The 24,412-nt window shown below is 49.5% G+C and overlaps 2 protein-coding genes across 6 annotated transcripts; both read left to right on the top strand.

Annotated features, from left to right (window-relative positions):
* Positions 1-154: 154 nt before the first annotated feature.
* Positions 155-2,597, top strand: dr1 (down-regulator of transcription 1). Its single transcript, XM_047049568.1, has 3 exons — positions 155-897; positions 1,059-1,222; positions 1,347-2,597. The coding sequence occupies exons 1-3, from the start codon at positions 678-680 to the stop codon at positions 1,491-1,493; spliced, it is 531 nt and encodes a 176-aa protein (XP_046905524.1). The 5' UTR covers positions 155-677; the 3' UTR covers positions 1,494-2,597.
* A 916-nt stretch (positions 2,598-3,513) lies between these two features.
* On the top strand, positions 3,514-24,412 carry gng12b (guanine nucleotide binding protein (G protein), gamma 12b). Of its 5 annotated transcripts, XM_047049791.1 has the most exons (4): positions 3,514-3,855; positions 9,373-9,427; positions 23,497-23,598; positions 23,741-24,412. In XM_047049791.1, the coding sequence occupies exons 3-4, from the start codon at positions 23,506-23,508 to the stop codon at positions 23,864-23,866; spliced, it is 219 nt and encodes a 72-aa protein (XP_046905747.1). In that variant the 5' UTR covers positions 3,514-3,855; positions 9,373-9,427; positions 23,497-23,505; the 3' UTR covers positions 23,867-24,412. The 5 variants fall into 5 exon arrangements, with proteins under 5 accessions (XP_046905747.1, XP_046905748.1, XP_046905751.1 ...); XM_047049792.1 differs by lacking the exons at positions 3,514-3,855; positions 9,373-9,427 and adding an exon at positions 18,212-18,325; XM_047049795.1 differs by lacking the exons at positions 3,514-3,855; positions 9,373-9,427 and adding an exon at positions 18,370-18,933.

Here is a 24,412-nt window from a genome sequence, read left to right on the forward strand (position 1 = left end):
ATGTCATTTTCAAGTTTTCAATAGTTTCCATAGCAGAGATCAGAAAAACGTCAGCCGTGTTAAAGTTTTCCAAAACAGTCCAATAGATGGCGATATCTGTACATGTTTACTCTTGAATTAAATCGTGGTAAAGGAGAGTAAGAATAACCGGATATATATCGAAAGAGAGACACTGCTTCCGGTGCAAATCGATGGTCGATACCGATGGAGCAAGCATTAAAGAAATGAATTAAACTTCAAGGTTCTTCTGTCAAAACTGGAATAATTATCTACTCTTGATTGCTCTCGGGATTTAGTTTGGAACGACTTTTTGACCATACAAAATGATCCTGCCAAGACATAGCTAGAAGCCAAGCCATGTTCTCAAAAGCCGCTTCTTGTGCTGTGGCTAGCTAGCTAACGAAAGGGACCGAAACTAGCTAGCTAGCTAGTTCAAAACTATTAGTATTTTGTCTTGTCCTCATCCTCTGCACTATTTCTGTCACATTCCATTTGTGCCAGACTTATTTCTCGCCTGTTAGTCAAACCAAGACATACATTCAACAAAACGGCTGCTAGCTTGATACTTTATTACAGAAGTGGAAATCGTTGGACACAAAGGCCGCCGGAAACCCAATTTAACGAGGAAAACAGACGGTTTTATTTCAACCGGCTTTAACAGAGATTAAGGACAAACAATGGCATCTTCATCGGGAAATGACGACGATCTCACCATTCCTCGAGCAGCTATCAACAAGATGATAAAAGAAACCCTTCCCAACGTGCGTGTTGCCAACGATGCGAGGGAGCTGGTGGTAAACTGCTGCACGGAGTTCATACATCTGATTTCATCAGAGGCCAATGAAATATGCAACAAGTCTGAAAAGAAGACAATATCCCCCGAGCATGTAATCAATGGTTAGTGTCGATGTCGCTTGTCTGTTGCGAAAGGTTTCAGAATGCATTGCATGTTGATCAGGAAGTACTCTGCCTGCTCTCTGTTTTGGGGTTGCTCAATCTGGACCGACATTGCTAATGTGTTTCCTGTTTATTTTTCTGATCTCTCTGTGCTGCTGTAGCACTTGAAAGCCTTGGTTTCGCGTCGTACATTACTGAGGTGAAAGATGTCCTACAGGAGTGTAAAACAGTAGCACTTAAGAGGAGGAAGGCAAGCACCAGACTCGAGAACCTGGGCATTCCCGAGGAAGAGCTCCTTAGACAACAACAGGAATTGTTCGCCAAGGTAAGGATCGATCGAACCCCGTTTGTATGCACCTGTACCAATGTTGCTAACGGCTAAAGGTAAACCTGTTGTCTTCAGTTAGCGCTGAAGTTAGCAAACCATTGACGATGTGCTCGTGCTGCAGGCCCGACAGCAGCAGGCGGAGCTTGCACAGCAGGAGTGGCTGCAGATGCAGCAGGCTGCCCAGCAAGCACAGCTGGCTGCAGCGTCTGCCAGCGCCTCCCAGCAGGCAGGTTCCTCCCAAGACGAAGACGAAGAGGATGACATGTGATCTCGTGGGCATGGGAGTAGGCCAGGCCGAAAACCCCTTTCCTGGACAGTGTCAGCAGTCTTTGCTCTCCCAACGCTGTCATTGGCTGAAGTACGTGCTCCGTGTTTGACGTCTGTAACCTGATCCAGAACAGCAGCGCGCATATGAACAGTTTCATAGTAGAAAGGGGGCTTCTTAAAGCCTGTGACCCCCCCCCCGCCCCCTTTTTTTTCATTTCTCAGCAGAACCTGAGATATTTGGAGACAAATATATCTTTTTTCCCCTCAAAGGTCAACTCATCTCCCTTTTTTGGGGGGGCCACATGCAAATGTTAAAGCTGTCATACAATTCTCACATTGTAGTCATTTGTACATTAGTGGTCCGTGTTGGATGTAAGTGAAATGCTCAAGATAAGATTAACACATCTGGTGGTCTTGGCTATTATCTAAAGGCCTTCAGGTTCTGTTTTAGGATCATTTTGCAACCCTCCGTACTAGAATGAATTAGGTGGTTAACGGCTCTACGCCTTTTGCCATCGGAACTGACACCACCTATTTGTTGGGGGCAGAAATGGTTTCTTAACCCCAAACAGGGGCACATTAGTCTAACTGCACATCCTCCAGGAAATACTTTGAGGGGTTTGTGAAAGTGTTTCTTTTTTTTCTTTTTTGAACAAATTTGTTAAATAGATTTTTGGAAAATGTAGCCCTCTGTTTCATCTTTAGAGTCGTTCCGTTTCTTTTATGTTCACCACCAGTATTGCTATTAAACTGATTAGCGACTCCTCACTGAATCTTTTGACTCATAGAACCAAAGACAGGATAGCATAACAGCCCTGGGTATGTGACATCCCAATGTGTGTGGTCCGTGTGTAGATGCTTGGGTGCAGACTGCATTCGAGTGACTTAACTCAATCCTGGGGGGTGACTTTCAATTTGTACAATGCTTTGATATACTGGCATAATCTGTTTTTGTTTTATCTGGTGCGATTTGAGCATTTCGCATTGTGGATGTGGTAAATCCTTAAGTGTAAAGAGTGGTAAACTTCTAGTTGGTACACATTCACTTGCCTACTGAAAAGTTGTATTCTTTAAGCAATAAAGGTAACATGTTTTATAGAGACTATTCACTTTCCCTCATGTCTGCATGATTATTTGTGTTTGCCCGTGAGTGAAAAAATTCAATTGGAAACAGGAGAAGCCAACATTTCAACCCCCTGGTGACAGTAATCAGTTGCTTTTACGCGAACTCCCGGAATTACCCCATTTGTGTATCGTGGGTCACGTAAGCTGCCAAATACAAAAACCCTGTTGCCTAACTGTAGGGAAAATAATAAACATGTAATGATTTTTTTATTTTTTTTAATCATATTTTCAGATTCTCATCACAGTGCCTTTTGGAGTTTTAAGAATCAGCTTGAAACTGGATGCAATATTCCAACATTGAATTAATTTGCTTGTAAACTATTTGATCCTCACTGACAATTCAAAGCTCTATACTTCCACATTCAGTTCTCACAATTCAAATGCTTTTCTCGTCATACAATTGTCATGGGAAGTTCATGCATCCAAAACATTTCACTGGAATTTAAGTCATGTCAAACTTGTCTTCCCCATCCTGTTCCTTTGCACACTCACACGAATGATAAAAACATGTCCGGGTCTGAGGACAGTGGAATAGCAGGTTTCTCAGGTCTCAAGCCTACATTTACCGTTGTAGACACTTCTATATTACATTGTTGGGCTGGGCAAAATAAATATTGACATGGTTTTCAGTTACTTTTCTGCAAATGATGGAGATTCCGAATGGTAGTCCCATTAGGAATACCCTCTGAGAAAGACACCTGCAGAATCAGATTAAAATGTTTGTGTTCAATGAACGCACTTTCATGTTACAATACACACTGGAAGATTATACATTGTGGGGATATGCTTTAATGAATCATTATTAGTAATGTATGTCAAAGGTTATTTGGTAACGTTTTAACCCGAGCCGACAGTTCAGTCGGGCTAACAGGCAGAGGGCGCCCTGTATATTCAGATTGAGAAAGCGAGATGAGAAACGGCATAGCCTATTCTCCCACCACCACCATTCCGTGTAGGCTAAACAGCGTGCATTCAGGCAGTGGAGGGAAGCTGAAGGACCATCGGAGCTGTATGCTTAAAGGGTCGAAGCAGAGAGCAAGAATCTTTGCTGACAGGCTCATAAATCATTTTTAACTGAGCATTGGCTACTGGCACAATTAATACGGCTCGACAACATTTCTGGGGACTTCAGCATACTTTGACTGAAGCCGAGGCCATTGCAAACAGCGCTTCCGAAAATTGTAGTTCTGTATTCCTCTCTTCGACCTCACGCTGTGTTGCTGTTGAACCCAGAACAGGTGAGTGTGGAGTTATCAGTGATTGGTTAATAGATTACTGTATACATTGCTTTCATTGTTCGCGTTGGTTTTCGAAACTTCCGACCAATATCGACCTTTCCAAAATAAAACAAATATACTTCGTGAACATTGTTGTTTACAGGACCTGAAAGCAGTCCGTTCATGTTTTTAGATCTTGAAGAGCAGTGGTAGGCACCGAACTGAATATGAAAACCGTAATATTATTCTATTATGTTGCCATTTCAGGATCATGCTTCAGAATCATAATGACAAAATAATTGTCCTCTTTAGAAATCTTATTAGCCTGTAAGTTAACGTAGCTCAGAGTCTATTTCCCGCGAGTGGGTCAATCAGACTAAACTTGTTAATTAATATGTAACGTAAAATGTATGTATTGTATACCACTACTCACTGAATAATGTCCGCTGTTTTGATTGGTGAAGCCCAAACCGGCTCAGCCCCTCTCCAACCAGCGTGACCTGCATCACCTGCAGTCTAATTGCAGGGTTGCTCAGTGGAGTTACCGAGATTAATTCATGAATTTTACAAGTCCTTTCTTCATTTTGTTTGCATGTGTTCAAGTAGCCTTACCCTGACGAGGAAGAATTACCATTATTATGTCATTTCATTTAGTTATTGAACTACCATTATGGTAATGCGTGAAAGTTAATTTCTCAACGGGTCTGACTTTTGCCCCTATGTGTCATTATTCACATGTATGTGTAACTGTTAAACGCAGCACTGCGAGCACATAGATTATATCAGTTCAACAAGTTACTTAGTGAAAGATTTTTGACAATCAGGCATTGTTCTCATTATGGTGCTCTAATCTTTCTCTTTGATCAACTTACCTTTTTAATGGTCTGGCCTCCACTGCTATGACTTCAGGCTAAAACAGAAATACATATCAAGGGTCATGAACTATGTGATAGCTTCAAACGTGCATATGGAATGAAATGGTGAAGATTTGAGTATGGTTAATGAGAGGCACAAAAGAGACGTGAGGTGAAGGGGTCACTTCCCATCTAATCTCATTTCGATGGTTCAGTCCCCGGCATGTGGGATTGAACAAAGCAACGGACATTTGGAAAAGGCAGATGACAGACGCTCCTTTTTAGTCTTTTGCTTCCAGCATCTGAGTCGCGTACCACCTGAGAGCGGTTTGGGCGATGACGTGCGTTGGGTCATGTTGCCTAGTTACAGTGTGTGGACCCTGGTGTGGGTTAATCTCGTGAGAGGGTGCCCCCCCCCTCTCCCCCCCGCCCCGCCTCTCAGTCCCCCCTTTCTCAAATTCCATGCTTTGCCTCCAGGGAGCTTGGCTCTGCGTCACTACCCTGGTCACAAAGCCCCTTAGAGAATACTGCTAGTCGATACTGAAGTCGCCATCATCAAGTGGTTCATTGTTATGAGGAGGAAAATGTCAGTTTGCTTTTGTCTCTAATCAAAAATCCCTCATCATTCCCCTGAACAAAAAAACCCCAAAAAGAAATCAGGATGTTATTATACAGCCGCTGGCCTTTACTCTATTGAAGTTTCTAGAGGGTTATTTGCTTTGTCAGAAAAGGAATGGGCTGCCCCTTAACACATGGGGATGGCAGAAGAATAGAACAAGACCAGTTCAACCATATGCAGGTTGAAAATCCACATCCATTTCTCCTATAAACCCATACCACACAAACAAGGGTATATTAAGGCAAATACGTCATTGTTACCTTTTTAGACATGGCTCAGTATGTACTATGTTCATGCTGGGCAGGCCTGTGCTTTCATGTGCCTATGTATTAGCGCTTGGATTCCAGTTAAGGATTCCAGTCCATTTAACGGTTTCCCTCATTTTCAGGCTGCGCTGAAATGTGTTTGTTAGTTATTCCAACTGGTCATTTTTGGGGGATGGGTTCTTTGTACTCCTAGTTGTCTGGGAGAGTTTTAGCGTAGGGAAAACGAAGCTCTGTTGGGCGGAGATGGAGCAATGACGTCAAGAAGCGTTGCCTGGACAACTGAGTAACATAGATGGAATTAAGCCTTCATGTCTCTCCTCATCTGTGTCATTGGGTTAGCAGGGCGGTGCCCTTTCACTCACAAAGTCTTTCGTTCATGTGTTTGGTGTTGGTTAAAACACTCCCGCCATCGGACTCTCTCCCCTGTGCAATGAGCAAACAAACAGACACACTTCAAATGGAGAGACATGGGTTCAGAAGTAGAGCTACTGTTTGTTTTAGCTACAGATTTTGAACAGGCCACGGACTGAAGTCAGTAGCTGGTCTGTCTGACGATCACAAAGCTTTTTTCATATGACTGTTGTTAATAATCTTGAGGGCCCTAGTCTCTATCATGTTTCGGGCACCCTAGTGAAAACCACCTGAAAATTGCTTTCTGCTCGGCTGTGAATGAAGTGGAACGGGACTATTCCACCAGGAGTGCTCGTGCGCGTGTGCGTGTGTGGGAGGGGGGTTGGGGGTGGGGTGGGCGTTTAGCGATGAGGAAGGGAGGGGTGGCGGGGGACAGCGGGAGGATGACAGGATGTTATTTTTGGAAGCCGGCGGTTGGTGTGATGTTGGGGTGTATGTGTGTGTGCGTGGGTACCATTTTTGTGTTATTTTGAACCTGCCTGCCTGCCTGTCTGCCTGCCTGTCTGTCTGGTGTGTCCGTCTGTCTAGCCTGTGTGAATAGCTGTGGTAGAACAGGACTGGGCCCTTGTGCTGCCTCAGCACGACCGTCTGCCTCGTTTCCTCTCTCCCCAGCAGCAGACATCCTGCTTAGCGCAGGTAAATCAAGGCTGTTCAGCGGCGCTAAAAGGTTGCTTTCGAATGCAGCTCATGGCCTTTCTGCTGACTCGCCCCATTGGCTAGGTCACCTCTCCTCAGATGACGTCATAGGGCCTTGTGAAGGTGATAGGATACTATTTGCAGCCTTCTGCCCCATGCCCCGCCCCCATGCCCCGCCCCCGCCCTACACTTTCTCGGAGTGTCAGTCGGGGCATGGAGCCAGTGGGGGGGGGTTGACTGGGGTTGAGACGCGTGCTCATCTGGTTGCTGTGTGTCCCAGGTATGGCTCTTAAGTGCATCTCCCTGGAGGGGGGGATTGGTTAGGGGGGTCGTCCCCCAGGGTGTTTTCGGGGACTGTGTCTCTTCTTCATGAAGCGCGGCGCCGTCAAATTCAACGACCTGCTCCTCCTTGCCGCGTCGTCTTCCTCCCGTGAGACCCGGGGGGCCACGCGGGAGTCGGACCTCCTGGATGTGTAATTAGTCAGGCGGACCGGCCAAGCTGCTGTTTAAAGAGAAACTTTACACCCCGGCCTCCCCACCCACCCTGCACAGCAGAGCAAACCGACTGCAGCATCCCCCCCTCCCACACACACACACAAACACACGCGCACACACACACACACACACACAACCACCCCATACATTTGATTTGTGATTCCATTGTGTCAGAGCTGAACTTTGGCCGTGATGACTATGAAGAGCTTGTGAGGGAGAAAAAAAAAGCTTTGGATAAACAAGTGTTATGCAAGTCACTCCAACCGAACTACGGCCACTGCCGCATATTATGGGATGCGCTCAAAGGAGAATTCGGAGGGAGACAAGGCTACATCATCCACCCTCTGAACTGAACATTAGACTGGACCTGTTGCTGGTCTATGGAAGAAGCGTAGGAGGTTGCATAGCAACTGCAAGACACTGGGTGATAAAGCATGATTGGTTTCAGAATCGTAGGGAACGAACCAATCTGTAAGTCTAAAAAACGTGCAGGCTTCTTACTGTAGGTTGTTTGAATGTGTTTATGGTGAAGGTAGCGGAGGTGCATATTCTGGTGTTCACCTTCACATGGGTCGAATTGGAACGAGGACAGTCGTACAGAATCTGTTGAGAGTCTTTGCGGCTTCGCTTTGTTTCATCATCGTGGTCGTGCTGACATTCCATGGTTTCCATCTAACTGCACACGCACAATTCGAGCTGTTGTTGTCAGTAAACGTGACCTACAGAGGAGCTGGCTGTTTGTTCGCTACACGCTCAATCGTCCCTTATCTTGGTTCTGGTTGCTGTGGGGAAAAACGAAACAAAAGCACGTTTACTTTGAGATATGTACCTCTAACATGAAAATACAGACTTCCCCACGTGAAATATGTTTCTGTCCGTGCAGTGTACCGTTCGTTTTTTGTCAGTTGTTGGTAAGCTGTTGGTTAATGTAATTCAATAAACTATACACATCATCTGAGTTTCTTATTTTGAAAGCTTTTTGTTGGGATTGGAAAGATCCCTTTTTTGGGTGAGTGGGTGGGTGGGGCGGAAATGGGGGGAGGGGAAGGAGGGGGGTGTGTGCTGAAATGATGACAAAAGTTTTCTGCACTGCAGGAACGTTGCATTGCACGTCCTTGACTTTGCAACAGGGTCTTTTTCAGATGGTTTCCGCTGGAGTGGACTCTCTCTGGTCTCCGTGATGACTTTCCTGACTGTTGCTTAGCAATCCAGCAGAAACCACATATGGATCCAACTTCCTTAAGGAACATTGAAGGAGCTTGGTCACACAGTACCTCAGTTTATTGTACACCAAGTTTCCTCTCACTTTTATTCTTATCATCAAGTCTGCATTTGAAGATATTCCGACGGTAACCGAAAACATAATCCTACCAGTGACAAAAATGTAATATTTCATGTGTGACTGTAAGTTTGGTTGGATGTTGTACCTGTTGTCCTCAAGCATAAATGTTCATCAGGAGGTATAGACTGAGCAGTGATGTCATCATTTTCTGGCCTTTCTCTTTTGAAACAGTGCTAGAGTGTGTTGCCATGCTGTCAATCAGTTCTCTGCTTACATAAGTCACTATTTAGGTGCATTGCTAGCCTGTTGCTTAGCAATCTCTATACCCAGACCGTGGCCTACTTGGGAAAACACTACAGTGACATGGTCACTTTGCTAATGTGTTTTTGTATCATGAATGTGTTTTGTAAAACATACAAGCCTCACTCAAACGGAACACACTGTTGTTCAGTCTGTGACCTTAAATTGAAACCCACGTAGAGTACGCGTGCATGGGGCAATATGTCTAATGTCTCCTGAAATGCTACTGTGCCACGGGATGCTATTAAACAGCCGTGATATGCTCCACTTACGTCCATTAAGTTACGATCATTGGAGCTAATTCAAGTCTGATTGACTCTCTGTGTTGTAGTACACAGATTCAGTACCTCGGGCAAACATGACCCTTTAAAACGTAAAGGGGAAATCGATATGTCCGAATTGTGTTTTGATCTGTTTGTGCGATGAGCCTGATCTTGTCGGCCATAGTTGGTCACTACTCTGCACAAGTGCGGTGGCCTACATCATTTTTCACGAGAAGATGTCAGCAGGGATTCTGGTTCTTGTAGTTCTCTCATGCTATCTCTCATGCACATTCCAATATGTTCCCCCTGTGTGTGGTACTGACACTGTGTTGGGCACCAACACTTATGTTCGTGAAACCAGTATTGTTCATTGAGTATTTTCTCACAGCACTATTGTCCATTTGTGTTCTAGGTTGTTCCATCCAGTGGAGGACCAGGGGAACATATTGTAATCTCCTCCCAGACAGGTCAGTCTCTCTCAGTTCAGCAGGCCACACCTCACTGGCCCTGGTGCAACCTGTGACCCTTTGTTATACCTGGGGGCTACGTTGGTACGCTTCAGGTTACAAGCAGGATTTAATCAATCAAGACGTGGATACATTACTCATCACATCCTAGGTGGAGTCTTTCCCCAAATCCATGTGGTTCTTGATGCCTGTGAGGCAGTACTGCTCTCTAGTGACAGAACTGGTGAACTGATGAACGATGGTTTCGATGGGATTGAAAGTTTTTGTTGAATATATATTAGATGTTGGAGGTTCTTTTGAAAAACGTGTTTCAGTGTGAGATTGAATTATTATCTATAGACAGTTACATATGTGGATACTAGAACTGTAAAAAATAAAGTTAAAAAAAGTTATTGACAGTTATTGACATTTCATGCATGTAATTTAATTCACATGTTAGATACATTCCAGAAAAAAAATACATAAAATAGCATTTTTCATGGGTTATATCACAGTATTTTGCTGTTGTAAGTGCACAAGTAGTATGACTAACATTAACATCCACAAGATGGCACTCTAAGGCAACATTTGTCATAGACTGACTCCTTGTCGTGGCCTTGTTCCAGTCACCATCATAAACAGAGAAATGTTTAGTTATTATTGTGATATGTGTCCATTTGTCATTCTGTAACACATCCGAGTGCTTTCGCAAACCATGCAATGAACAGTTTGGGATGACGCTCATTCAAGGGGCGTACATTACATTTAGTCATTTAGCAGACGCTCTTATCCAGAGCGACCAACAGTAAGTACAGGGACATTCCCCCGGAGGCAAGTAGGGTGAAGTGCCTTGTCCAAGGACACAGCGTAATTTGGCACGGCCGGGAATCGACAACCTTCTGATAAATAGCCCATTTCCCTAACCCCTCAGCCATCTGTACAAGACGATCTCCCACAGAGTGCGTTGCAAACATTCAACATCATCTTCCATGCCTTGCTAAATCTTGACACTTGGCAATTAGGCTAAAGTTCAGGCAAAGCATGCATGTTTGGCATTCCGAGGCATGTCCTAAGGTAAACACTTGGCTGTTCTTACATACAGTACAAAAGGTCAACCAGTTAGGGAGGGGAGGGGGGTCACACGGGCATTGTGTGTTTGTCACCTGTAATGGCTCAACAAAAGTGAGAGTTACAGAGTGACGACCAGGAGGGCAGAGCAGGTGTTCAACAAAGACTCCTTCTACGCAGCGACGCAGGTGTGCTGCAGCTCCGGCGAGCCCCCCCCCCCCCTCCCTCACCCCTCTGCACACACACACACACACTCACTCATCTTAGCCTGTCCCCCTGTGCCCAGCGCTGTCAGGGAGCAGGATCATTCCTCCACGCCTCCACGGCTCCAGAGCCGAGACAGAAACACGATTTGGCCGGCTCCTATTGTCGAGATACGGTTTTGTCCTTTGTGGCGTAATAGCATGGTTTCGATGAAATATTCGCGGTACGGTGCCTGAGGTGATACAGTGTCAGTGGGGGGGGGAAGGGGGTTGTAATGTTCTGGGGGGAAGCCATCGGAGCCGAGTGAGGGTGCACATGGCTGCGCGCTTTGATGGATGTGTATCTGGGGGATGTGGCGTGCACATGACTGCATTGTTGTCCCACTGTAGAGGGTTTGGCCCTCCCGAGGCACATCTTCCATCCTGTTTCATGAAACCCGTTTGTTCATATATGGGCATTTCCTCCCGCGAGACGCGGCGGCTGGGTTCCGCTCCGTCCGTTTCCTGTTCCTACGCCCCCCCCCCCTCCTCCTTCACCCCCCTCCCCCACACACACACACACACTCTCCTTCCTCCTCCTCCGTCGTGCAGCGGAGGCAGGGCAGCTCGAGTGGCAGCGCTGCAGGAAGTGATGTGTTTGCTGATGCTCCTTTGATTGCCCGGTTTGATGTCTCAGAGGCGAGGCGGCGAAACTGCCTCGCACGCTCTCTTCGGTTCAAAGCAACCCCCCCCCCCTGAGGTTCTTTTTTGTTCCGCTTTCAAACTTAGTCACCACCGCTACGCGGCGGCTGTGAAACGACAGGTTCTGGGAAGAGGTTGTTTTCCCCTCTGAGCTGGAGAGGGAGAGGGACTGAGATATGTGGTTTCCCCCCCCCCCCCGCCCCCCCTTCTCTCTAAACTTCCCGCTTTTCTTTGCTTTTCACACGCAGGAGAGGGAACCTGTTTTCGATCTGTGAGAGACACAGCTGAGTTGGAGTTCTAGCCAGTTCCCCCTTCCAGCCCCCCCCCCCCCCCCCCCCCCCCCCCCCCAGGCACCATTGCCCTTTGTTCCTCTCTGCAGAGAGGCCATGAGGGGGTGGGGGTGCGCTTGCCGTGCCAGGTGGCCTGCAGAGATACAAGGGGCGACAGCGCCTGTTGAAACAGCTACAGTTTCTCTCCCCTTCACACCTTCCCCACGTAGCATGCAGAATCAGCTTCTGTGCAATTGGGGTGTGCAACTTGCTTGTGAAACATTTCCTCGCATTCCTGCGTTGGGACAGGTTGGTTGTCTTCCTTGGAAACCTCTCGCCCACCCGCAGAAAGAAAAAACACAGAGGTTCCCAGACTTTGACGAGTGGAACTCGACGTGTCGATTGTCCCCGGGGCGATCTGAATGGATCAGTCGACTGACCTCTGCGCGCCCTTGATGTGTGTGCGTGCCCCTCGTCCGAGATGGCGGGATCGGATGTCCCGTCTGGACGGCGGCGGTAACCTAGACCGCCGTGGCCTTTCCGCGAAACGGGGACGTCGTGGCCTCATCTATCTGACGTCACGGGTCACTGACCCGCGCCTCGCAGACCAGACCACACACCGTGGCCGTCACGTGGACGTTGTCCGCGTCAGACCCGAGCGCCGCCCCCGTCCTCGACTGTGTGTTTGCGCTCTTCCTATCCGGTCCCTGCTCCTCTCGTGTGCGTAAACGGCGGCGGCTCTGAGGGCAGCAAACCGCAGGGATCATAAAAGATGCATACGGATGCACCGCAAGTTGAAATTGCAGAACAACCTTTTGTTCGGTGCCTGGAACGACTCTAGTTGAGGGCTTTTGTCTGAAAATATGGGTCCAATCCCAGCGGGTGAAGAGAAGGAAAGCCTCTTTTACCAGGAAACACCACAGGTGTTACCAACCTGAGATCAAGCTCCTGTTGTTGGTTCCTTGCTCCCATATCAACCCCCCCGAGCACAATTGGGTCACAGCAGATTGAGTTTCCGACTCACTTTCCCACAATCCCTTTGTGTCAGACGTCTTGACTGTGGCCAAGTGCGCTAGTATTGACAAGCAGAACCACAGCCTGTTTGGCATGAGGCTTTGTTTAATACCGCCTGGCATTAGCATCGAAAAACACCTAGCTGGTAGCTACAGACACTGTTAGGGGGGCCTTAAGGATGATACGTGTCTTGCTAGGGGTATGACTTCATGCTTAGGTGTATGAGTGCGTGGTGAGCGGTTCATGGTTCGGCAGTAAACACACGCCCTTTCTTCCTTCCCACCCTGAGACGCTTTTCCGTCTGGAAGTGGATGCAAATCCTAGCCGGCACCACCACCCTGCAGGTTTCTCCCACGTGGGAGCCCTCCGAGGAATGCCGAGCGTCACTGAACAAACAGGAGTGTCTGGCTGCACAGGCTGGAGAGCAGTTGGGATATTGATGTGGCTCTGGACGAAGAAGAAGAAGGAAGAAAAAGAAAAGAACAGCTTCCCTCACCCCGAATGCTTGAGATTCCACAGCTGAGCTGCTTTTTCCTGTTGCCTATTGATTCCTTTCCAGGCAGTCTGAAACGCTTTTCCTCCTACCAGACAGGAGAAAAGGAAATATTTGCATGTCCAGGAATAACGTTTATTTCAAATGGCGCCCCGGTGGTCTGTAGCTCTGTAAAAATGGGCTTTTGACCGAAACAGGGTGGTGCCCAGCAAAACAGACACGTTCGGCTGGAGTGGAGCTGCACTCCAAACAAACCGCTGTAACCGGTCCTCGCATACCTTCCCTATGAAATCTACATTTAATGAATGCTTCCTTATCCCGAAGGAGTTAGAGCCCAACTCAAAAAACAACAACCTGATTCTCCCTTTAGCAGTGCTGTGTCCCCTTTAACCTTTCAGATAGCTTAGCGACTTCAGGTGTGAAGGTTTATTTGGAACATTTTCAAACATTTTCTTTCCACATGGGGAAAGAAAGAGCAAGGATTTCGGCAGGTTTGGTAACCACGGGTTACCACGATTGACCTCTAGGTCATTCAGAGCATTGGTTCTGGCATATGAATGGGTCTTTTAAAGCATTTTGGTTCCGTCAGCAGCTTTTAACACACAATCCCACCCTCACATAGTGGAGCTCTGTCCTCTTTTGTCAGGCTGTCAAACACACACACACACACATAATTCCCCCTGTGCTACGGATGGGTTGGCTCGTGCCCGTCACATGCTGCTAAGGAAGTATTATGGAGGAAATGGAAACGGTTAAATAGCACTTCTACTTAATGTCCTAAACAACACGTTCCCGACCATGCAAATATAACGGTGGCAGAGTTACAGACCTCGCCGCATGCAAGGCAGCGTTCGCGCGCGTTTGTTTGTGTGTGTGAATACATGTGCGAGCGTGCAGGAGATTTGCAGATCCAAGTGACGGGTGTGCCCCTGCAATCGGGTCTGCAACATTCCTTCGCCGTAAACAAGCTGCCGTGCCTGTCTGAACTACCCTGACCTCCTCCGCACAGGGCAGATGTGTTTGTGTGTGTGTCATGTGCCGTGCAGCTGAGGAACTGGAACGTTCTGGCCCTGAAAGGGTTAGGGTGTCTTTTCGGGGGGTCGTCTGGCAGTAGATCAGTCGTGGGGCCGGACCAGACTAGCCTCGGGGACGGTTAGTGTCCCAGCCCATTAAGTCTGCCACGGGCCCTTCCACGTCTGGGGCCCAGACTGACTGAGGAGAGGGCCACATGCAAGGACTCTAGCAGCCCGAGCACGCGCTCGCCCACCGGGCAGGACCAATATGTAGTCTGCGTGCGTGCGTGCACTTGTGGAGCGTGTGAACGTGCTCACATCCAGACACAGGTACATATTGTTCCTGTGCAGTTGTGCGGAGCGTGACTGCAGCAAAGACTTGGTGTGCTGGCTGAGCATCTGCTGTGTATTTTGGCCCGTCAAGAGGGCTGGATTTGATTTGGTCAGGCCAGCCTCTCTAAGTTAAACCTTTTATATCGTGAATGGTTTGGAAAGGGCCAGTCGGAGGCACTGACGTACGCAGAGGACTCGTAACAAAACAAAACCGCGGCTATTGACCTCTGTCCTCCTAAATCAGACTTGAAGTGACACCCTCTCACGTCACAACAGTTGTGGGGGGGTGGGGGGGGTGGGGGGGGGGGGTCTAAACTCATTCCTAAAGGTGAGGAGAAGAAGTGGGAGGTGTGGGGGGGGGGGTGGGGGGGGGGGGGGTGGGGGGCGGTCTAAACTCATTCCTAAAGGTGAGGAGAAGAAGTGGGAGGTGTGGGGGGGGGGGGTGGGGGGGGGGCGACAATGGCTCTTCTTCCTCTGTAATGGGGTTATTAACATGTGCGCAACACATTATAGGCTGTTTGCAACCCCCCTGGCGGTATCGGCTTCCTTTGGCCGTTCCCCCGCGAGGGAAGCTGCAGCCTCAGGGGGAGTCGATCGTCTCCTGCGCCGATACCGCACACTCCCTCGGGAGCACCCAGAGAGGAACCGTATGGGATGCCGAGGAACGAGAGACTCCTGTTGGACTCGGTGGCTTTCGATCGTGCGTGGCTTTCGCTGCACATGAATCAGGAGAGGCCACGCCTCTTGGCAGACGAGACACGGTGGCACCGAGGCCACGTGAGACGGTGGACCGGGTCGACACCCTGAGAGAGGAGTGCTTAGTCATGAACGACATTCTGTTTAGTCATGAACGACATATGCAAACATACTTTGGCTACTCATACTCATACTTTCTGCTACCCGTTGCTCGTGTCTCGAGTCCCGTGTTCTTCCCCAGTGCTCGGTACCTGCAAAACAAAACACAAACTCCGACCTTTGTTCAGTCAGACTCCGCCGTTTCATTTTCGTTTTCTCCAAGCCGAGGAACGTGTTCCAGGATGCGGGGAGGGGAGGGGCGGGGGGGTAGGCTGTGGCATGCACGCGTGCACAAAGTCCGGTTGAATATATATTACCAACAAGGCCCACAGAAATGTCCACCATGCATCGCACCTGAACAGGGATTGAGGAGCGGACCAGGAGCCAACTCAGGAGGGAACGAATGCTGCACCTCAGTGACCAGAGGAGAGTTGAGAAGCCTGGCGCTGACTCTGCATGTTTGCACTTTTCCCGCCCCAACCCACATGAATGCTGAACATCGGACAGGGCAGAGAGTAGAAAACACACACAAAAGATCAATTTTTCACTCGTTTACAGGCCTAATGAACCCCAAATGATCATTTTTGAAAACTGGTTCTCAGTAGGCATAGTTGGCATAGTTGCCCCAGCTGTCCGTTTGGGTGTATGCAGTGGATAGTCCTTATAAGGAGTCGCAGAGAGGTGATAAACGAGGCTAGGATGGGAGGAGTGGTTGTCATAGTCAGGTGGTTTCCAGGCAGGAAGATGTTGCACCGGCCTTTTCTGAGAAAGCGAGCACTCTGTCTTCAGACCCTTCCAACAGAGACAGCCTTCTGCTCTGCAGTCTCTCCCCCCCTCCTCTCCTCCCCCCCGCCCTACTCAGTATTCACAGCCACACACCGAGCACTGGGGCGTACCAAAGTTCACGACGGGGCACTTCTGTTAGGGAGGCAGATGAGCATTGCTGCCAGCATGCCTCCCGCCCCCTGTCCCGCCCCCTGTCCCGCCCCCCCTCCTCTATTTTCTTGTCCTCCTATTTCCTCTCTGCGTGTCTGTTTGCCGTGATAAGCTGTCAGGTGGCAAACTTTGCCTGCTCTGTGGCTTGGTGATTTCACCCCAAGCCCCCCTCTCCCCCCCCACCCCCTTTCATGCCATGATTAGATCACACCCATTCCAGCGGTGTCACGTAATTCCCCCTGAAAAACCAGGAAAGAATGTTGAGAGTTGGCTGTCGGAAAACGGTAACCACCGTGTCTCTTTCGGAGTTTGCTCAACTCTCATTGGTTGCACGTTGCAAAAATTGCCCGATGTCGCTTGCACACTACGTGCATAGAATTACGTCTGTTTGTTCAGTGACCAGCAGGTTTGCCAGCTGTATTTCTGCAAGATCTCACAATGAACAGCCTGTTGCCTGTTAAACTGTCGCTGTATAAGTTTGCATTTGAACAGGATTGTGAAGTGCAATGGGGCTGGTGAACGTTTAGGCTGTGCATGTACATGTATTCATTTAGCAGACGCTCTTATCCAGAGCGACCTGCAGTAAGTACAGGGACATTTCTCCCCGAGGCAAGTAGGGTAAAGTGCCTTGCCCAACGACACAACGTCAATTCGCACGGCCGGGAATTGAACCGGCAACCTTCTGATGAATAGTCCGATTTCCTAACCGCTCGGCCACCTGACCCACCCTGTGCATGCTGTAACACAAGCAGACCTCTGTCCTCACGGCGCTGATCCGCCTGTACTTTGAGCTGCGTGTTCCTTTCACCACAAAAGGGAGGCCACCTGGAATGCAGTTTTTATTGTTCAGGACACTGGGGTCTGAATACATATCGCCAGGCAAGTTAATTCTGTCCTAGAACAAGCTCAAAGACTTGGCCTGTAGACATTGGCCAAGAATGTGTGTTGCAGAAGCATGTGAAGTGTTTACGCCTGAGAGAATCCTCTAGGATCCATCTGCTTTGTATAAGGCTTGCACAGTTGTGTCGGGGTGTTAGAGCTATTCGTCTTGTACTGTGGAGTAGCTCAGGTTAGGAATGTGCTGTGCTGTAGTTAAATGCTACGATTTCGAAGCCGGTGGGTCTTTAAGTCCATATACAGCACGGAGACATTTTGTTTCAGGGCTTGTCACATGACAGATAAGACAAAGCACATTGAGGACCCCTATGTGTGGGTTGGGTGCCTCAGATAAGCACGAGCACAATGTGTGCACACATTCCAAACTCTGCCCACATTCCACTGCAATACCCAAATGATGTGTCATTAGCAATGGCTCCACCTCAATCCGACAGGATCTCATCTCCGAATCCGAGTAAACCCGAAAGGGCTTCACGTTCATGTTGTGGCTTGGTTGATGGGATGACATTTATGAAACGCTAAAGAAAATGTGTTGATCGGTCTCTAACAGTAGTTGCAGGAGATGCATTTTGTTAGACTGGCTGTGATATCCATCGCCCACAACGAGCACACATCTCATTTGCATTTTGACACTGTCTTTTATAGTTCCATAACTGTCATCCCCATCATCCAAGCCTTTCGGTCAACGCTGACTTTACCAGCAAGGAATGTGTCTTGGAAACTGGGTGAAAGGTGCTCGGTGCCTTTGACCGAGAAGAGATAACAGTTTGTACATGTGACCAAGGTTTGGAGCAAAAACAGCCAACATGGAAGGGAATGCATGGATGCTGTATGTGGTGTTTCAGACACATCTTTTTGTAGTTGTCTGAAAGCAATTATGCTCACATGCATTTAAGTGCGTCTGCCACGAATGCTCATGCCACAATGCTGAATGTCTTTTTTTGTTTTTCTCCTCAGTGAGAATTCAGTGCCCAGCCGAGTGACAGAGACATGCTATGCCAGTTGGACGTAAAGCCTTCGGGAAGGAGGGGGGGGGGGGGATGGGGGAGAGGGGGCGGATGGGGGAGGGGGGGTGCAGAATAAAAGTGACATTATCGCAACAGTAGGTGCTTTGGGCGGACGGAGAGACGAACCAGGAGTGTGTGAGAATGAGGGCTTGTGGGTTTGCCGAATTCCTCTCCAGTGAGCAGAGTCGTTACCCCTCTGTCTAGACAAAGGCGAGTCGTCTGAGAGACCCAGGCATTCTAACTGCACAGAAACCCAGAACTGCCCCGGGCACCAGGAAGTTTGGTTTTGGGAAAGGGGGAAAGTTTTTTTTTCTTTCTTTCTTCCTTTCCTTTCTCTCTTTCTCTCTCTCCTCAGCCCTGGGGAGTGAAGCACATGCAGTCGAGGGCTGCAAGCCAGTGCTGTCGCGCGGGCCAGTTCTGTTTATGGGAGGTGGTCGTTTTTCTCTCTTGATAGAGTAAGGACATGCAGTCCTTTGAGCTTCTCTCTGATATCAACTGTGTGAGAATCACGAGAAACCAAAAGGGCAGGAGCTCGCCTGGCTGGGGGAACTCAAGCATAATCAGTAACTGTTCCTTACCATGATCATTTGGGGGGGGGGGGGCTTCCAGGAGATGAGCAATAAGCTACGAACTAACAACGTGCCACAATAGGCACTCAAAGGACCACACAGTCAGTCGCCATTCCAGCCGTACAGGGAGACGACAAACGGGAGGGCCTTTGATGATTCAAAGCCTAGCTATCTAGATGTACTCGACAAAATGACTCACTCGAGAAGAATTCACTCCAAATAAAAGCTTCTTTTTGTACCGGCACAAAGGTGAGCTCTCACTACCAGCTAAGCTCAGGGGTTTCTGTCTAGGAAAGGTGCGCTGATTCCATTCTTTCACTCTCCTTAATGCCTTTCCAAAAAAAAACGTTCTTCTCTTTCGTCGACGGAGACAGAAGGCTTTTAATGGGCACTGGCGAGAGTTGCGTGCCAAACCTCGTTTCGTGACGCGCCTTCAAAAGCGAGCGGTCTGCGCGCAACAGGTTTGCATGACGCCTCCCCCCCCCCTTTCCCACCTCCTCCGCGGGTGTGTGCTCGTGTATTAATAGAAACAGATGGCGGGACGCTTCATTGATGTTGCATCTGGCAGTCCAGACTGCTGCCTTTACCTACTATTGTAGCTCTCTCTCTCTCTCCCCCCCCCCCCCTTTTGCTTTGCTCTTCATCTCCCTCTCTTCTCTCTCTCATGCTGGCCTTTACCTGGCTCCCGCTGGAATGTGTCTTCTAGCATGCTCTCAGCCAGCCCCCTTTTTACGACAACGGTCGCTCAATTCGTAGTCTCTGGAAGCCAGTCAAAGGAGGATTAAGATGTGATGCGCCCACAAATACAGCAACGACTAACGCAAGCCTCTTTTCTAGGTGCACATTTGCCGGTCGTTTATGGCCTGCCTGACAGATTCATCGGTAGACACTTCAAAGTGGAACCCGTTAATCCTTGCTTTCTTGCTCACCTCACTTCGCCGGGTGGGGGCGGGGGGGGCGGGCAATGGCCCAGATGAGCCGACGTCTCTCAGCAAATCAAAGGCATCGCAGCCCCAATGAGCTTTGATCCTTCCATTGCCCCGGGACTGGCTGCATTCTCACACCTGTGGGTGAGCCACTGGAGAAACGGAAAACCTGTTTGTTTGCACGTGGGCCCAGGTGGGGAAGGAGAAAGAGAGACTCAGGCCTATTGTCCTGAGTGTGACCTTCTCCCCACACACAAGGTGCTGCTCGCTCCTTCACACAACAGGACCATCCATGAGAAAACTCCCTCTGACTCTACATCTGACTTAGTGCCTCATGACTCATTGACTAGGAGCCTTTCTAGCCTGTTGAATGTCAACAAAACGCCCTCCGCCCGCTACTTTGAATCGCTGCCGACTTCACATCAGAACCCCGTCAGATGGTTTAGAGCAGCACGCAACGACGGGATCAATCTGTCAGCGGGCCCAAGTGATGAACTGCGTCGCGCTTCGCTTCAGTGTCGTTGCCGCTACGTGGCTCACGCAGCCTGTCTGTCTCCTCGAATTAGCAGCCGAGTATGTCATATGCGTTTGTATCCTTAACAGGTGGCTGTTTTTTGTCCTTTTCTTTTTTTCTACCGGGCCTGTCTCTTTCCCCTGCACGCCTGGCTGGCTTGTGGATCTCATTTGGACTGTCTGGCTCCTAGATAACATCAGGCCGTCTGAGATGAGCACTCATGAGGGTGCAGTTAAACTTGTCTAAGCTTCCGTTGTCAGCCGCCGCTATGCACAGAGGCCACGGAGGAGTGTGGGGCGTGCTGTGCCGCTGATAGCGTGGGGGCATTGTCACCATGGTGCTCCAGCCTCCCCGAGCCCGTGAGCTTATTGTTCCGCCGGCCCCATTTCCTGGGCCAGTAGTGGGAGTCGGGCCATCTCGTTGCCAAGCAGTTTAGATGTGCTGAGGGCTGATAAGTGAGCTGCCTCTCCTGCCGTGGTGACTGGACGGCTGATAAGACCCTGTTCTCACGGCCCTCCCAGCTCATTCTTGAAACAATCATCCTGCAATTAGCCAACACGGCATCTGTTTAACTTTGCGGTTCAGACGGCGCTTTGAACGTCGACGCTTTGGATCATTCCTTGCTGTTCGTCGAGGTCGTTCATTGCGTTGCGAATGTACGGTGCCAGGAAGACTTAGCCTTGAGGTCCCTGCACGGGGTTAAGTACTCCAGCGGCAACTGTCGGTTGTGTCGAGCTCATTCGAAATGAAAAGGATGCGTCGGCGATAGTTTCGTCCTCACAGTGCACACCGGCCTGTCGTGACCTCTCCAACCTGCTTTCGGCGGGCGCTTCTGGAAACCCCACCTGTGCACACAGGCGAGCCACATGAAGGCAGCAGTGCCTCTCTGGCGAACGACCACGAGCAGCATTAGCATCAATGGGCGTCAGTGTGCTAGGCGCTGGCGTGGCGCGGCTGATAGTAAACACTTTGACGTCAGGTTCAGAGAGGAGGCGGACTGACAGTGGGCGGCACTTCGAGCTTCCACGGGCATTCCTTCAGATGTGTTTTCCTGGCCGAGAGAGCCGAGAGCGAGGGGTGGTCCTCTTTGTTATTTGTTTTGCAAAGGGGAACATCTGACAGGCCCCCCCGGCCGATTGGCCCCGCGGCGGAGCTTCCCCGCTGCGTTTTATGGGCGGAACTTCAAAGGCCAGGGAGCTCATTGGATCAGAGGGCAACAGGTGAGAGCCAATCAGCGCATCCTGCGCCGCGATTTATTTGCACAGCTGGGCTCCTCTGCCAGGGAGTCCACTGGGTACACAATGACCTTCTGCACCGGCGTGCTTAGGTGGTCCAGGACACCCTGCCCTTTCCGACAGTCTGACTGTACACCCAGATAAACGCGCCGCCCCAGGTCAGGCCGCGGAATAGTAACATTCCTTGATCGTCACCCAAACAGTTTGAATTTCAAAGGTCTTCATTGGGTTTCCCCCTTCCCTTCCCATTTCAAACCCCTCCTCCGCTTCCGACTGGCTCGTGAATGCGAGCTCCGTCCCCAGAGTGTGAAAGGGGTCAGAGGAAGGTCAGTCTGCTTCGGTCGAGCTCCCACTGAAAACGACGGCGCAAAAAAAAAAAAAAAGAAGAAGAAAGGAAAAAGCGACGACAAGAGCCAAGACAAAGGCCCTGTTGTTGCACAGTGATTCGCCCCACGCACCTCAAGTTCCTCCTGTGAGCCTGCAGCCTCCGCCGCTGGCGTCACCTCCCGTCTGTGCGGACGGCGTGACGCTGGCTGGCTGCAGCTCGCCGTTGACTCAGACCGGGGGTATTACGCTGCTTTTCCCGTGTCCACCTCAGTCTGGTCAGCGCGGCGGTCGCGCTGCTGAGAAGCTCTCGGCCGCCGATGCGCAGGCAATCCTCCCACGGGGCAACCAGGAATTGTCTGGAGTGTGCATAAGCCACACACCCAGGGACGGATGAGTCAAACGTGTCCTTTCTGAAACAAACGTGCACTTTGCACTGTTTTGTCTAGCGCGGCTTCGTGAGGGACGGCAGCGTAACTGATGCCGTTTTCTTTTAATCCTTTTAGATTGGACTCCCCCCCCCCCCCCCCCCACCACCACCCAGCCCCCCTTCCACACACACACAGTTTTGGTTTCCCTGTGAAGTCGGAAAAGGGCGCGGGCTTGTGGTGCCGGCTGTTTATCTCAGGAACCATTAATCATTTCGGTAGCAACGCTTTGTGTTTTCTGTCTGCTTTTGGTGCACACTGCTCTTCCTCTGCAGGTCTATTTTTAAACCAGACCATATTTAATCATTTATACTTCAGAGAGAAGCTGGGGATACTGCTTCCTGTGGAGGGAAGGGGAGGGGGGGGGCGAGAGCGGGTGGGTTGATTAGAGAGACGTATGGGCCCCGCTTCGTGCTGTAGCTCTTCCCACGTGCAGTGCTGCCCCTCCCTATTCCTGTTTCAGCAGAGCCTCTTCCACGGAATCGCAGGCATTATGACTTCCAGCTAAGGATTGACATTGTTCTCCGTGCTCACCCCTGTGCGACGGCGGGGCAGACGTTGCCAGGCCTAGCTGTGTGCAGGATTTCGATCTTAACCGCTCCGTGGCTTCGGGGAATGCTTTTGCCGCGCATGAACCCGAGCCAACGCACTGCCTTTCAGTTCGGGGATGTCGACGACATCTAGGTCCCTTTAAATGATTCGACAAAGGCCAGGCCACAGCCTCTTGTCCTAATTTGACTTTGCAGGGGAATACAGATTTGCATTTACAGTGGAGAGAAACTGAGCTAGCCCCCAAGGCCTGAAAGGATTCCAGGCCTCTGACGGGACAGGTTCCAGGCCGAGAGAGAAACCTGGCAGACCTGTTGTTTTGCTTGGAGCCATGTGGGCTCGCTCCAGACTCCCTGTTATAATGTCCAGCACGACCTACACAGCCTTCCTGTTACGGAATTGTGTATTGAGCCATTTTCTCTGCGCGTAAGTCGATGCAAGGAAGGCTTGCGTCAACTGTCACTTTTGGGAAGTTGCGTTGCGACTTACGAGTGGAAGCTGTTAGTGCGTATGTTTGTTTGGCAGCCTGTCAGTGCTCACTCCGAGAATCTCTTGTGTAAGTCTTGGGTGTATCTCTTACCGGAAGATGGATCCAAACTTGAACACATACTTCATTGTGTGTATTTTTCCATGGAAGCATACACATTCAAGTGTGTTGCAGTTTCTGCTGTTTTTCAGATTAAACACTTTCCCATCAATCTAAGCTTCAACCACTAAACTGTGAAAGGCATGATCAAAACACAAAACACACATTCTTTATTTGACACAAACAGACGTTGAGGTATATTTACTGTACATGAAAGTGGATTTTTTTTTTTTATGTCTGTTTTGCACAGGTGCATGAAATGTCATCGAAAATGCAAAGCTCCAATAACATCACCCAAGCTAAGAGAACAGTCCAGCAGCTCAGAATAGAGGCCAGCATCGAGAGGATAAAGGTGAGCTTTGCTCTCGACACTCATTGTTTACAGAAAGCCAACTGTACAAATCGCAATGTCACAATGTCTCATTTCTGTTTGTCTTCCCGTTCGCACGTTTAACCTACCACGTGTTGTTCCCTTTGTTTGTCTTTTCTCGCAGGTATCCAAGGCTTCGGCAGAGCTGATGCATTACTGCACGGAGCACGCCAAATACGACCCCTTGCTCATGGGAATCCCAGCTTCAGAAAACCCTTTCAAGGATAAGAAGCCCTGTGCTATATTGTAGTGGGACACCTGAACTCTGTTGGTGGTGTGTGTGTGTTTTGGGGGGGTTGACACTTCACTCTAGAGATACCTGAAAGCTAAACACGACTTGCCTTAGAGCTGGCCCCTCTCCACCTTTCCCAAGCCCCCATAGTTCCCCAAACGTGTACCGTCAGATGAGTAATGCGCGCCGACCTTTCAACGCAGATATGAGTCAAACCGACGAGCACCAGGAAGAGGCCTGGGAAGAGAAAAAAACTAAACAAACAGCCGGTTGTGGCCCAGCAACAAAGCTCTAGTTCAAACGCTCGTGAAAGAGAGCCTATATGATGAAGCCTCTGCAGAAACTGCTTTTCTTTGTGATTGGGATCTGGGGGGTGGTCACGACCTGCATCTTCAGCTGCAGAGACTTGCGCCCGAACAGGGAGTTCCCGACTCTGTTGTAATGATCAGAGCCAGCCTAGAAGTCCGTCCCCCCCCACACCGTTGAAGCCCCACATTGCTTTAATCTTTGAGCTCCCAGTTTCTGATTGCATCAGTGCCTTCTCACCTTGGCTTTGGGAAACAA

This window comes from Hypomesus transpacificus, chromosome 26 (genome assembly GCF_021917145.1).
Source record: "Hypomesus transpacificus isolate Combined female chromosome 26, fHypTra1, whole genome shotgun sequence".
NCBI classification, from domain to species: Eukaryota; Metazoa; Chordata; class Actinopteri; order Osmeriformes; family Osmeridae; genus Hypomesus; species Hypomesus transpacificus.

Coding starts and splice junctions, on each gene's coding strand:
- dr1 (XM_047049568.1), top strand. CDS start 678: ATGGCATCTTCATCGGGAAATGACGACGATCTCACCATTCCTCGAGCA. Junction 898..1,058: donor CCCCGAGCATGTAATCAATG/GTTAGTGTCGAT, acceptor GTGCTGCTGTAG/CACTTGAAAGCCTTGGTTTC. Junction 1,223..1,346: donor AACAGGAATTGTTCGCCAAG/GTAAGGATCGAT, acceptor CTCGTGCTGCAG/GCCCGACAGCAGCAGGCGGA.
- gng12b (XM_047049791.1), top strand. CDS start 23,506: ATGTCATCGAAAATGCAAAGCTCCAATAACATCACCCAAGCTAAGAGA. Junction 23,599..23,740: donor CCAGCATCGAGAGGATAAAG/GTGAGCTTTGCT, acceptor CTTTTCTCGCAG/GTATCCAAGGCTTCGGCAGA.